The following is a 15,162-nucleotide window of genomic DNA, read 5'->3' as shown; positions in this document are numbered from 1 at the left end:
GCCGGGCGGGCGCGGGCCGTGCGGAGAGCGGGGCCGGCGGGTCCCGGCGCCTCCCGGGGTGTCCGCGGCCTCACTGACTCACCGGGGAGCGGCCGGGCGGGTCGGGGCGTTTTGCTCCGGAGTGACTCAAGCTCAGGAGGCTGCGGGCGCCCGGCGCTGCCCGGCCGGCCCCGCGGGGTCCGGACAGGGCCCGGTGCCGCAGCCCCGCAGGTGCCCGCGCAGGTGGCGGCTTCTCAGGGCTCGGGGAACGAGCACCGGCCGCGCAGGTGTCCCGCCGGCCTAACACATAATGTGAAGGGATCTTTTATCCTTTACGTGCTGCTTTTTCTTTTAAGGTTGCTGGGCGTGTTTGTCAAACTTCAGTTGCGTTGCTGAAGGTTTTGTTATCAGTTTCTGTGAGGCTCGGTGCTTATCTGTGTCTCAAAAGCTCTTATAAAGGCTCCCCAGACGTGAGAATGATGCTGATAATCCTCCCGGCGTTGGGGAGTTGGCTTTTTCTCTCCCTTTCTGCCCCAGTTCTTGGTTTGGCGGACAATGGAGCGGCCGGACGGGGGGCTGAGGGGGTGGTGGGACCTGGGATGCTCCTCAAGTGGTTTCTTTGCCCTTTGGAATGTTACTCTGAATTTTCACGTGGAGATCAGAAGTGTGAAGAAAAACTCAAACACAATGCGAAAAGCAAGCATAGAAAAAGCAGAGCGTGTTCTGTCACACTTTTTGGGTTAGCTTCATTGTAACCCATTAGTTTTTCAAGAGTGCAATACCCTGCCATTGTGATTGTGCGTTATCTTTTATGTGATATTTTTTAAAGACAACAGCTCATTAGTAAATAGTGGCCTTATCTAACAGTGATGTTAACTGTGCACCTGTACCACTATCGTTGATGTGCAGTTTGAGGAAAATCTTCCCATTTATCATCAAGGTCTGTGCTTTCTCTTTGCTTTCACATACATTGCAGGGGATGTAGTGATTGAGATACTGAAAAAAGGAGTTGAGTTTTGGTCTTTTAGGGGTTTTTTTGAAGGTGCTGTAAAGGGGCATAGAGCCTTACAGATTTGTACAAGTTACGCATCTTTCTTCAAGAGGTTTCTATCATCCTGAAGGATGTGTTAAGGACTAGTGTAATAAATAATCCTGATACAAATTATTATTTAAAAGAAATGTCTTTCTTACAGGTATCTGCACAGAAGCAATGGCGACAGAATCTCCTCGCCGCCCCAGTCGATGTACCGGAGGGGTGGTGGTTCGCCCCCAAGCTGTCACGTAAGCACGTTTTAGAAGAATAGCCCTTGTTGGCTGTGCTTGTTATTTTCTTGGAGAAGAACCTAGCTTGAATTTTCTTCACCATCTGCGAGGGCCTGTGTTGACACTACAGTTTTGTTGCACTAAGTATCTTCCAATAAAACAAAGTAAACAGATGTTGCATTCCTGTCTCCCAGGACTGTGCAAGTCAAACTGCTTCCCCAAATGGGGGATTTTTTGCTTATACACCACAACCTTCCAAGTTGTAAATGTTAAAGATGCATTGCAATGTCCAGTTGTTTGTCTGCGCAATCTTGTTGCGGTACAAACGCTACACCAGCTGTAGATTGATGATTGCAAACTTCTTCCTTAGCTAGAAGGAAGTTCTGTTTAATAATACTTTGTCACAGGGGTGGATATGTTAAAACATGTCAGCCTGTCATTAGAGTCTTTCAGTAAATACAATTCTGGAGTTTAACTTTTCTTGTCTTCAGAGAAGAAAAACAAGAACAAAGCAAGAATCTCCTTCTCCCCACTCACAGCACATAAGAGACCATTTCTGTGCTTGGGCATCCTTATTTTCATTGCGTTCACGTGAAAATACTTTAGTGGTAAACAGCTTAGTAAGGCAGTCTAGAAGGCTTATGATCTTGTGTCTGTTAAAGGATTTTTGTAGCAGTTTTTTTTTTTTCTGGAGATGTTTATACTGCTGAACTGTTGCTGCAAAATGACACTGGAGCAAAATGTTCCCTTGTACTATCAGTTTCAGGGGCTATTAGTTTGTCGCTGGAGATAGCTGTGTATTTCGACAGCAAGATTCGCTTTGTTTTTACTAGGGAGCACAAGAAACGGGTCATTGTGACACAAAAAGTTGTGTTAGAGGTTTGTCTTGCAGGCATGTGGTAGAATAACAATTCTTTTTTACACTGCAGAATTCCTAATCAAATGCATTTCTGATTGTAATGACTTTTTCTTCAAAATATGCTTTAAAAACGTAATAATAGAAATGCTTATGTGAAGCTCCTAGATTCCTACTGAAGGAAGTTTTTCTTTTTGGGTGGGTTTTGTTGTTTATGAGCATTTTAAAGGTCTCTTCTTGGAATATTTTTCAACTTCAGGGGAGATTTAGAGTTGGTACGCTGAATAAAGCATTTCCCAAACATCAGCTTTGAGATGTACTTGAGGGGGAAGAGAAGAGTCCTAGTTGATGAGCTGAGGAATGAAGGCAGGATGACTCTGGCTGGTAGGCATTCACGTGAGAACTTCAAACACCGTCTTTAATACCGTACCTGCAGACGAGTGTGACTGCTGGGTAATGAAGGGCTTTGAAGGGACACACAGACATTTTTGGTGACCTACATAAATCAAAGTGAATCAGCACTGGAAACCACAGCTCACTTATAAGGCCTCAGCTTGAAGCAGTAAGGCAATCGGTGATGCCGTAATCCTTGCATCGCTGAGCAAAATCTGGTTTTGTTGTGAGTTTGAATGAGCTTTCTAAAATTTGAAACTTTGGTTTAGATTTGTTGTTGTTTTCAGAGAGGAATCAAGCCTTTACCTGACCCACGTGTCGCAGCATTGACTCGCAGTATCTTCTGCATTGCTGGGCAGAGTATTTAATTCTTAATGCTTAAACACTCCGAGTTTTATTAAAAGAATCTCACACAACATGGTTTAAGAAAGCATGAAGAAAACATGTGGACCTTTGGACATCAAGAGTCTAGATTTCCTCGTGTATGATTTTTGTTTGTTGCTGGAAATCTTGAGTTCAAACAGGAAAAATTACTACCAATATAAAAAGTAATGAAGATTGTTCCTGTTGCCAGCGTGTTTCGGTATTACTAATTACAGAAAAAAATCAACCTTTCTGTGTAGTTTCAACACCGTCTGTCTGATATAGTCAACCCACATCGTAGGTTGCTCAGGAGTTACACAAGAGACTCCCCACTCATGCAGGGCTGAGCTAATGAAAGCGTTAGTTTAAATCTACCAGAACAAATGTATATTGCACTATATACAGTTCTAAATCAGTGCTCCTAAGGAACTTCCAAGAAGGAATAAGCTTCCCAAGCTATAGAACGTTATCTGGGAATACCTCTCGTTACTGTTCTTAGCTGGGGTTTTGTTCCAGCTCCTGCACATGGAGCCGCTGAGGTTTGACCGTTTCCTTACCCCACAGTGAGAGCTCACGTCCTCGTCTTCATGTCGTAATAGCCAAATCGAGGAGAAAAAAACCCTGAAGAATATTTCCAAATGCCTGTTGGACTTCAGTTGGCCACTCTGATGTGGAGAATGGGGTTTCTTTCTTTATGGTTACATTTTATGCTTTTCCCCATAGCTATTATTTCATAAACAGAAGTTAAAATTCTCCTTCTGTTTTCCAGGGAACAGTCGTATATGGAAAGCGTTGTCACATTTCTTCAGGATGTTGTGCCACAGGTATGTGTAGATCTTTAAAACTGTTTTTCTGGTGTACAAAGCAGTTGAAGTGTGCGTCAGGTGTACCAAAATATTGAAAAAGAAAAGCCAAATTTTTGGGTTTTGATTGTGAATCTTGAGATGTTGCTTTTAGAAGTGGTGTACAATGGCTAAAGGTAAAGCTTGCATTAAACTTTCCTACTTCAAGCCTTTCTGCTTTTTCTCCAGGCCTACAGTGGTACCCCACCAGCAGAAGAAAAGGAGAAGATCATTTGGGTCAGATTTGAAAATGCAGATCTAAATGGTATGGCTTCATTTGCTCTCACTTATTTTTGATTTTCTGGGTCTGTGTACAATAATTTCAGCTTTATCAATACACATTAGGTCCAAAATTAGGTCCAAATTAAGTCTTTCATTTCCCTGTTCTAGACAGACTAAATTCTAAGTGAATAACTGCACTTTTTGTGCACTTTTTTACCACCTCCCTTCTAATCTACCCCAGGCACCATTGGCCCTCTTGGCCACAAGGGCCCAGTGCTGGCTCATGGTCATCCTGCTGTCCCCAGGACCCCCAGGTCCCTTTCCCCTACGCTGCTCTCTAATAGGTCATTCCCCAACTGATACTGGAACCTGGGGTTGTTCCTGCCCAGATGCAAGACTTTGCACTTTTATTTCCCTGTCTAGAGCTCCATGGTGGAGGCTCATTCTGGCCTCAGATGAAGTAAAAGCAACCATAGCCAGAGCTGTGATGGGAAGTTTTCAGCCTCTCTGAGAGGTTAATAGGGAAGATTGTATGTTTTCCAGCTGTTGAAATGGCACAGAGGCTGGCAGGTCATAAATTCACGGCCATTAGAACTAGAAAAGACCTATCAGCCTCTCCAGGGCATTATGTCCAGCTTTAGGCCACTTAAAGTGTGCTTGCTTGTGCCTTTTTTTCCATCATATATTTATTTTTAAAAAATCTCAGGCATTCCCTCTGAGTTCTCTTGTACATCTAGTATAACTGACACCAGCCATAACTGCTCCTAACCTGTTAATAATGGCTTTGATATTTAAACCCGATTTAGATACGTCAAGGAACATGGAGTTTCATGAAATACACAGCACTGGGAACGAACCCCCGTTACTGCTGATGATCGGATACAGCGATGGAATGCAAGTCTGGAGCATACCTGTAAGTACAGAGAGCGCTTCCGTGCCAGAGGCTTTTTTCTTTGTAATGTTCCGTTATTACTTTAATATTGTATTTTTTGCTGTTGAAGTGGAAGGAGCCAACATTTACCATTAATGTCATATGGTTTGTATGTAATATGCTTATTTTAAGATTAATACTGAGCATAGATCAAACACTTGAATTCATGTACCTTCAGATTTGAAGACTCTTTACAAATTATTTCTGTTAAGTACGTTTTTGGATTTGAGTTGGGAATGGTGTTTGACATTAAGGAATAGTTTGTATCCAAAGGACAGAAATCTTTTTAGCCTACAGAAAGGAATAAGGGTTGGAAAATAGGAAAAGAATTTGTTTGTACCAAGAATGCAAGTATGCCAGTATTAATGGTATTTTACAATCACATGTTTGTCATGTACATGATTTGCAATTTTAATTTTACTGAAGTCTGTGTGTGCATATGGGTTTGATTTCACGCTGTCATACACACACCCTGCAGTTTGTGTTTCGGAGTGGTTTATGAGCACATGGTCTTAATTTGGGGAATTTCCCCCAAATTTCTTGAAACTACAGAATAAGGTTTAATACAGAAGGTCATAAAATTCTTAACTTAAAAAAAATGCTCATAACATCTTGTCCTTCAAAATAATGTAGAGAGGATCAAGTTCTTCCCATTGGTAAAATACATTGTTTTGGTTTTTTTTACAAATACGTATATATTTTTTTATGACTTTTTGGTTAGCTATGTGGGACATGTTTATATACCAGTAACTTGGTATAACATAATATAATGTCAATTTGTACACCAAAAGTGAAGTTAAATTGCATTGCAGTGCAGTGTGGGAGAGCTGGCTGTTCCCCTCTTGGTTGCTTCTTGTTAGCTGGAGATGGAGGAGGAAAAAAACTGCTGAGCTTTTGCATTTGGAGGAGAGTTTAACAGAAATGGAGTAAGACCCAGCGTACTTCACTAAATTTAATTGGTTAGTAACTTTTTACTAACATTTAGGAACTTTAAATAAAATGCAGGTACATTCTAACCAAAATAAAGGAAATTTTGTCTGCTTATGTTTCATAAGAAACTGTCTAATTCTAATTTTCATGGCTTTATTTTTAGCGCAGCCAAACCTATCTTTGGATTGTGGTGGTGGTTTTTAAACTGCCTTACGCTGGAACGACTTTGAATACTAAGAACGCGATCATAGTGTATGATTAGTTTTGTACACTGTCGTGAAGCCTGATCAGTTTGATATTTGTGTACGAATCGGATTATTAAAATGGTTCAGAACGGCTTTGTTCTTCAGAATGTATTACAGAAAACAAACATTAGGTGTCACTAAGATCCTGAGCTAAGAGGGGAAACACAACTGCCGCACCAGGAGTTGTAGCGCGAGTCGATCAATTAGTTAAGACACTGTGAGTAGTCACGGAGACTTGAGTTAAAGAATTCTGATAAACCAGCTTTCTTTATCCTGCTGGAGTGTCCTTATCCAAATGAATGCGTGTGTTCTGTATGGAAGTGCGGTGTGTTGGGCCTTGTCCTGGCCACTGGGTGGGAGCGGGTTTGTGTGTAGCACAGATTGTTTTACTTTCCTCCGTGTGTAACGTGCCCGTGCGCTGTGGCAAGGTGAGAATTCTTTGTCCCTCGTAAGTGAGTTTTTGTGTCTGGCTGACAGAACGTCTGTCGGAGCGATCCGTATTGGTGCCCGTGGGAATCTCCCGCTCAGGTGGGATCTTATGTGTAGAAGGAAAACGAGAACGGAAGAGTCGTCTCAGTTCTTTGGGATGTGAAGAGATGACCTGGGTGTAACCTGCTCTGCATTAACTCCTACCCCATGGCACACTGCACTAAACATGAAATAATTGGATGGAGATTCCTAATAAACGACAAGTGTGCTCACTGGTATTGTCAGGCAGGTAGTACAAGGGAGTTTATCCGTGTTTCCTAGAGGGAAAGAGGGGTTTTCCATGGGTTTGTGGCTGTTTCATATTCTTTTTCTTCCCCCTCTTCTCGCATCTGAATAAGCCACAAGTTGGGCCATGAAGTGCCTGATGTTACTTATTTTTCAACATGTCCTTTGGTATTATATGAACCTTTCTTGTTGATCTTGCAGAGTATTTAGCTGTAATTAAAGCAACATCATTCCAGTTATTGGGGAAAAAGCCCTATTTTCGTAGTTTAAAACCTTTCCGTCTGACAAAGCAACAACGTGACATTTACGTGCGAACCCACTCAGGCCATTATCTGCAGCATTGTGCTTTTTTTTTTGTTTTTTTTTTTTTATTCATACGATTGAACCTCAGTTCAGCACTTAATAAAGTAACGTGTTGCAGGCAGCCGGGTTTGCGTCTGAGTGATTATGAAGTGTTTATGACAGGTCCTGAGCTGACACCCTCCGTAATGGTGTTTCGCTGCCTCCCGAACACCTTTGCGGCCGCCTCCAGGAGCGCGTCCCTCTGCACTCTGAGTGCTTGCCCATTAACATCTCCTTGGAGGAAGATCTTTGACTACACAAGTGTGACTTGCAAATGGGAGATAGCATTAGTGCTGAGAGGCTGTTTGGACTGCTGGGCGCTGGAGTCACGGCCGGGGTTTGGAAAATCTGTGTTGCCTAAGAAGCGGAAGGTGTCCGTCCAAACCACTTTGCTTTTGATCTTTGTTTGGAAATGGGGGTGGGAAGGTTAAAAGTGGTCTTAAAATATGGCTCTCTAAGTGGAGAGAAATCTGGGAATATACAAAAGTATGACGAGGAGTTCCTATTTGATAATTGTGCAGCATAGCTTTGTGTTTTATTTGGAATTTGGTTTTTTTACCCATTGCTCCCGGTTTCGTGTTTCAAATACAATTGGAACTGATTTCTTGCTAATGTGGTTTCCAAGTATCTGTTGTAGATGTTCCTGTTCAAGGAAATGCATGTTGGCTGGCTTTGTGGCAGATAACTTTTAATCATTGGATGCTGGAAGCTTCAGAAGTAGAAAAATCATCTTAATTTAATGGTTCATACTACAATTAAAAAAGGATGATCAAGCTCGAGCTGAATAAATGAGTAACTACTAAAGAGAACTTTTAATGACAAATGCAGATGTATATTTAGTGAAGAATACTTAAAGGCCGTGGTGTAAGGCCACTGGCACAGATTGCAGGGAGGTGTCAGCCGTGCGGCGGTGACTGTGCCGTGGGGAATCTGCAGTGCACAGGACTCGTTGAACACCGATGGCATCACACACTGCCAGGCCTTAAATCTCTTTGGATGCTGCTGTCAATAATACTATGATTTTTTTAAAGTAGTTAAAACTGCAGTTGTACAGCAGATGGTGTGTGTATGTGAACGTATAGCTGGATGTATATGGTGAGTTCTGTTCCCTCCACTGGCCATCGGAAGCCCCGTTGGCCGGGTTTCCACGTCTCCTTGCTCCCCTGTCGTTCTCTCCCCGTTTGCAGCTGGAAAAGGCGCAGACACGTGGGCCGAGCTGCGGTCCCTGCGCTGCCCGGACCCGCTGCAGGGGCTGCTCCTCAGGCTTGAGTGGCCCCTCAGGAAAATGACCCGACCCACTAACCCTGAAAAATGGCCGAGGACTTTACAATAAACACTTATGCAAATAACTTTCTGAGGCTTTGGATCTTTTCACTGAGGATGCTGGCAGTGTGCAAAACGTTTCCTGGTTTTGCCCTCATTAAGTGACTGCAGAACTGTTGGAAGTTGGTTTTCGTTTGGTTGGTTTTTAATTCGTATCCTACCTTACAGCAGTGGAAAAAAAGCATGTGCAACAAAACCAAAAACCATTCCTAAGCTTTCGTTGTTTTCTAAATTCAGTTAATGTTTTCAGAATTTTACCTGCTAGGTGCGGTTTCATACTGAATTCAGTCACTAGAGGAGATGTCTGTGACGTTCTTTGAGCATCTAAAATCTTTAGATGATTACAGAGATTTGTTTTGATGGAAAAGCAGACTGGTTGAATTTCTACACCCAAATGACACAATGTGTCCTTTAACTTACGCTCCTTTCCTCACTCAGTAGCAAGATGACTGGCAATAACCTTCAACCCAGAGTAGTTATATCAGTGTTCTATGGTGGTATCTGTCAGTTGCTTTTTGTCATATTATAACATATTATGATCTATATCATATTTAAAACATATCAGAATATTTAAAAGACCCACCTGGTTTCTTCCCTGTGCTCTCTGATAGTTTTTTTTAATAAACAAGCAGTTTTGCTCTTGAGGAGTTGCACAGTAGTTTAAGCACTGAGTTTTGAACTTTGTTTCAGTTTGGTGTACATTTGACTTTTTTTCTTTTCACCATGTGAAAACCATTTTCTATGGTCGGAAACTATTAGTTATCCCCAGCGTGAACAAAACTTCCTTTGTTCTGTCCTTCTTAATGGCTGCAAACTGGTGTGCTCCAAACAATAAAACTCTGTCATCAAAAATTAACCAGTGCTCCAGATTCCTGGTCTGTCGTATTTTAAGCAGTAGCTCAAGACGTCTGAGTGGAGAAGCGAGTTCTTCCTTGTTCAATCTGTCATTGATGAGAGCGATGAAGACTTGGTTGGGCCGGGTTCCGAGTCGTCTTTGCTCGCAGCTTCCATGTAGGTCTGGGCTTTGTGGTTTGATACCAGGCGCTGGGAAACGCTGAAATGTTCTATCAGACCAGCTTGGAGCCGTCATTTTGGATTCGCTCTTCCACAGAACGAGTACCTGAAACTGCTTTTATAGCTTAATATTCAATTCTTGAAACCTGTTTGGAAATAGCCTTGGCTTTTGGAATGGGAAAGAACAACTTTGAAGAGCTTTGAGAGCTGCCGCAGGGACTCGCTACTTGGCTGGACCCAATCCAGCATGGCAGCCGCAGCCGCGTTCCTTCACAGGTGCTTTTTGAAGAATTTAGAGCTCTGTTTTCGGTTGGTGAAGTCTATTTATGTTTTGTCTATGCTTCTGAGACTGTGCAGCTCAAGGGGCTGGTAATGGGATGCGGAGCCTTTTGCCCCGTCCCTGCCAGCCCCACATCTCACCCATGATGGAGTCGGGCGCCGTCCAGCGCTGGGGCTGCGCTTCAACCTTGGTCCTTCTCCTGCTTCGCTTCCTGGTGGAATAAATGTCCCATTCCCAGGGAAACTTGGCTGTGTCAGGAGTGCGATAGGGCCGGGACTGCCGGGAAGATCAGACTGTATGACCTCTCTGCCCTGAACACTGTGCTTTTGGTCAAAACTGATACACGCGCCCTCAGCAATGGTAATAGAGTTTTATATTTTACATAGATAAATGAAGAGCGTTAGCATCAACCGCAGTTAATTCAGAATTTTAGAAGACTGCAAATAACAGAAGCTTCTGGTGGCAGTGTTTAAGAAAAGTTAATTATATATCAGGGAAGAACTTCAACTTTCAAGTCCTGATGCATTTTTGAATGCCAGCAAACCAGAGGAATGAGCAAGCTCTGAAATTATTCATGGCATACAACAAACTCCAGTGCCCTCTGTTTTCCTACTTCCGTGGAACAGTTAAGGACATAGAACTTTAAAATCGCTTAAGAAAACAGTTATTTTATGGAGCTATGATAGGTCGAGTGTTGCTGTTTTAATCTCATCCATATTTTCGTGCCATGTCCAGGTTGTTTTTGTGAGATGTTGTTGAAGTAGGTTGGAGTTAGCGCTGATGTGCTGGTGTAGTTCAAAAGCGGGAGGAGGTGACTGAGTTGGGTTGGATTATTCAATGTGAATCACTTCTTCCATACTTTTGTTATACCAGTTCCTTTCCCTCTTGTTTTCGTTCAGAGCCATTGCTGTGCTTACACATGTGAAACAGCATTTTCCTGATTTGGGGGAAAAAAATCTCTAATTGCCAATAATAACAGTTCCAAAGCCTTGTATTTTTCTTCTTCTAGATTTCCTCCTTTTCCTTTTCATAGGGCTGCTGTGTTCCAAAGGATAGAAAACATGTTGCTGTCTTCATCTTTTTTTTCATCTTTTTACTACTCCCTTTAATTTTTCTCGTTTTCTGCCTGGCTGCACTCTGCTTTCCTCTAATTTGCCTTTTCTGGATGCAGTTGGTATCTATGTGCTGTTTTTTTTCTCTGCACTGCCTTCCAAACTCATGATCTGTAAAGAACAATCAGCAAACCTTCACTGAGTTGATTTCGGATCATCATTCTTCTGTCCTGCGTAGAATCTGGTGAGCAAGCTCCTCAGAGCAGGGGCCTGGTGGCCTATAATAGACGCCCACAATAGTATCACCCTTGCCAGCCTGCCCCTTAACTTTCACCCATAGGCTCTCAACTCGCTTCTCATCTGTGCCTGTGTAGTGTGAACGTTATTCTGGGTGTAATATGGAAAAGCGGTGGTCCTCTACATTCTGTGTTTGCTTACTGATAGGCTACTTCTGCAATAAATAGTCTTTTCCAAATAATCTTTTGAAAGACTTGTGCTTCACTGGGGTAGGTTTGATTCTGCCAACATTATCTAATGCATCGCTAATAAATTGAGGCTCGGGGTTAAGACTGGACTTAAGCGAAGAGTCTCAAGTACTGTACTTATGACTTCTTGGTCAACCAGTAGTAGTTTTTTCCTTCTGCACTTCAGATCCCACATCAGAAAGTTAACATGAACAACTATAAAGTGACATTTCAGAAAAAGAGACTGGGATTTATAGCTCATTGATTCACAAGAACCTTGTTCCAAATTGTGTTCACTTCTGATACCATAACCTGCTTGTTTGGCAAAACTTTATGCCGACGTGGTGGCTGTGGGCTTAGTCTCATTGCATCTGTTTTCAGTTGTTGGTTCTTTGGAAATGAGCTTCATAATGCAGATAGTGCAAGTATCTCATGTATCACATGTTGCTTTGTTGCTGTAATTTGTGTCGTTCAAGACTTCTGTGATATAGAGAAATTTAGAGAATTTGCAGATGGTTGGTTAAAATGGTCTTACCGACTTGTTTTCTTACCTACCTTTTGTATGATGTCTTTCTACCTACTAAATATATATATTTTTATAAGCATGTATACGTTTTACATGGTATGTTCCATGTGCTTTGCAGATCAGTGGTGAAGCTCAGGAGCTCTTTTCTGTCCGCCATGGTCCAGTTCGAGCTGCACGGATTTTACCAGCTCCACAAATCAGTAAGTAGATATTGATATGTTTCATAATTAAGCATATTCTTTTTTCTGATGGTAAAATGCTTTTTTAATCTAGTAAGCTAGACTGCTTATGAACTCCTTCAAGCAGTTACACTCTAAGTTGCATGTATTTAGCATCTGACAATGATAGTTGTTACATTAGAAAACTCTTCAAATTAGCTCATATTAAATTAAGTCAAACCTTTTAAAAACATGTTTTGGTCTCTTTTTGCATGGTCTGGTTTAAATAAATCTTTGATTAAAAGTACATGAATGTATCATTGACCAGTATCTGGAATCAGATAAAAGTAAAGCTGTAATAAGAGCCTTAGATAACTAACACATGAGCTTTAATGATTCTGAACAAAATAAAAGGAATTTGTAAAGGAGAAGCTGATTACCATCAGTAAGCTCAAACACTATTTTACTGTAAAGCTGTAAAAAGGGAATTATTGAAAATAGGACTCTCTTAGTGGATGGATTTGGCACGTTCCTAGAAACAGATCTTAGTTTGTGATAAGAAGCTCATTCCCAGGTGTGAAAGGAAAGCTCATGGTTTTAACTTGGTGACTTCGCAGTAGCAGAACTTAATAGTTCGTCAACTATTTTGTTAAAATACTCTCGTCCTTTGATGTCAGATCCTCTGCTGCGTCACGTGCTTCCCAGCATAATAAAGCCTTGTTTCCAGTGAGTTATTTCATACAGGCTTATTTCACGTGGGCTTATTGCACAGGAGACCCCCTCAGGTCTGGTTTAGCGGGTTAGGAGCGGTGCTGGTGTCAGGAGCGCGGGGCGGTATCTGGCGCTGCCAGCTGGGATCCGGTGAGCTCTGTTAGGCCGGGCTCCGTGCCACGGCCAGAGCGGCCACACGGCTCCTGGAAGCGCCCTGACCTGGCAGCTGTGCCGCAGGCCGGGCCAGGGTTTTGTCTGAGCTCACAACCCGGGCAAGACCTGACCCGGCCCAGCGCTGCAGCGCTTTGATGTCTCCGTGTCCGTGGCATGGTCAGTCTGCAGCCTGGACAACGCGGCCATAAAGAACTGAGTGATTTCTGTAAATAACACTGAAAAACGTAGACGTTAACTCTTCTCTGCTCCCCAGATCTCGACAATGCCCTCAGACACGTGAGGTGAATTTTGGGGTTGCCCTTTACAGGGACGGGAGTTGGACTCAATCGACTCAATCAGAGATACTGTTTTTAAAGCCGCTATGAACCAAGGGGACATCGTGGATGAAGTGTTGGAAACTAGAATTATATTAACATGAACAGCTAAAATTAAATAGCACACAAAATAGTTTTACATTTTAAACTCTTAAACTGGTAAAGGTTTAAATTTTGCAGGAGGTTTCTCTCTGTACTCTGCTGCTTACGTCTGTGATGTTGGTAAAATAAAATGGGAACCTCAGAAGCTGACTCAGCTGTACGTGCAGGTATACTTAAAAGAACTGTAATATTGAGGTGGCTTTGTAAAGGGAGGCAGATGTGAGTTTTGTACAGATTCAACCACTTGGGTGGCTTAGTGGTTTTAAGTCCCTGAAGGCCAAAATAATTGCATAGGAGGTATCGCAGAGGAATGAGCTGCACAAGCCGTCGCAGTCGGTAGCTGCGTTGGGGCGGGTGGAAGTGGGTCATGCAGGTGTGCGTTTAAGTTTTGGTGTTTTGTGACTGTTTCGTGGGTTGTTATGGTATAATGAATGTTAATGTATGTGGCTTATAGAAATTACAGAACAGAATTCTCAAGCATAGCAAGTAAGCCTTTTATAAATATCACAGGGAAGAATTCTGAAGTACAGCATTTTAAAAATTAATTTATTTGAAGCCCTGTGGACTGACCTCTGTGCCATCGCTTCAGTTCCAGCCACATCACGTCCATACTTTAGACTATTAGACCTTAAACTTTCAGCATATTAGACTGATTTATCAGGAGTGGGCTGAAGAGACAGTAGATGCGGAATTCAGCTGGAGTCGGGGGGGTTCTGGAGTGATAACTGTTGGGGGATGTAAGAAACGGGTGTGATGATGCAGGTATTGAAGGAGGACTTGGAAACTTGAAATATCAGGGTGATGCTGGGGGTTGAGACAGAATAACGTGGTGCTCATGGTCTAGAACACTAAATCCTAAGGGAGCGCCTGGAGTTCTGGGATGAGAACGGCAGTCACAGCACCATTGATCAGGAATGATATCGGGTGATGCACCTAGAGCTGATCTGGGCAGAAACGGAGCGTTTGATGCTGCCCTGAAGCTGGGGGAAGAATTCACACCCTGGTTTTGGGACCGATTCGAGTCTCTTCACTTCTGTTTCAGGTAGCACGTAGGCTTTTTTGCATTGATGTTCAGTAAGAAAGCAGACACAAATGGTAGCGATAATGAAATGTTAAGAGGGATTTATTCTCCACCCACCCAAAAGGAAGCAGCAAAACAGGCTGAAAACCATATGTAGTGACTGTGCGACGTGGGGCAGGACCATGCAACAGGATTTTCAAGTAACAGATAGAACTGCGAGGGGTTTAGCTGAATGGGAGCTGCACTGCGATTTTAAATGGCTGTGATCAAACTTGAGCAGTGGAAATACAAACCAGAAGAACAGACTCCATCGTGCATATACGCTATTGCTAAATAGGTCAGAATTTGGCGTTTATACAGTGTATTTCTTCCTCGAGGGAAATGAGTGTATTTTTCCCAGGTCTGAATAGTTTTTGGTTCTTGTGGGTATTCCTCACAAGGTGCGTAGCTGCTGCCGCTGGTACTTTGATTATTGATTGAGAGGCCTCGGCAGGCCCGGAGTCACCTGTGTGCGGTTCCAGCAGGATGGGACATAAGCGGCTTTGAGCTTCTGTGTGGATAACCTTTTGACTTCATAAAGTTCTAAATGTTGATTTGGATGACATTTCATTTAGCCACAGTTTTAAGTACACTAACTGGAGTTAGCGTGTTTTGGTTTTTTAAAGCATCTATCATTTAGCTAAATGGAGTTGTAGATAAGGTGGTGCCTTGTCAGTGGGAAGGACAGTTTTCATTACTTTAATTGTGTGATTTGTCAGGATTTTCAGCTTTTTATAAATGCTGTAGTGTTATATGACAGAATTAAAAGGATTTAGAATAAAAGGAGTTTAAGAAGAAGACTTTGCAACAGGATTTCAATACTTTTTGTATTTGAGGGATTTAGCTGGCTGTTTTTCATTTCAATCATCCCGCTGCATTTGGTTAAACACTGTGTGCGGAGCAG

General features: G+C 42.5%; 1 protein-coding gene across 5 annotated transcripts in view; it reads left to right on the top strand.

Moving 5' to 3' along the window:
- Window positions 1–15,162, top strand: part of BCAS3 (BCAS3 microtubule associated cell migration factor) — a 282,822-nt gene that overhangs the window by 288 nt on the left and 267,372 nt on the right. For 4 of the 5 annotated variants that reach the window (XM_082068831.1, XM_082068829.1, XM_082068832.1 and 1 more), the window contains exons 2-6: window positions 1,173–1,260; window positions 3,624–3,678; window positions 3,886–3,961; window positions 4,725–4,831; window positions 11,858–11,939. In XM_082068831.1, the coding sequence (XP_081924957.1) occupies window positions 1,190–1,260; window positions 3,624–3,678; window positions 3,886–3,961; window positions 4,725–4,831; window positions 11,858–11,939 (391 nt within the window). In that variant the 5' untranslated portion in view covers window positions 1,173–1,189. Of the gene's footprint in view, window positions 1–814; window positions 920–1,172; window positions 1,261–3,623; window positions 3,679–3,885; window positions 3,962–4,724; window positions 4,832–11,857; window positions 11,940–15,162 lie in introns of those variants that run through there. The other variant, XM_082068830.1, reaches the window with a different exon arrangement.

This window comes from Streptopelia decaocto (genome assembly GCF_964273445.1).
Source record: "Streptopelia decaocto genome assembly, chromosome: 18".
In the NCBI taxonomy this organism is placed as follows: Eukaryota; Metazoa; Chordata; class Aves; order Columbiformes; family Columbidae; genus Streptopelia; species Streptopelia decaocto.
Note: the sequence above shows the minus strand (reverse complement) of the source record. Positions and strands in the feature narration are given on the sequence as shown.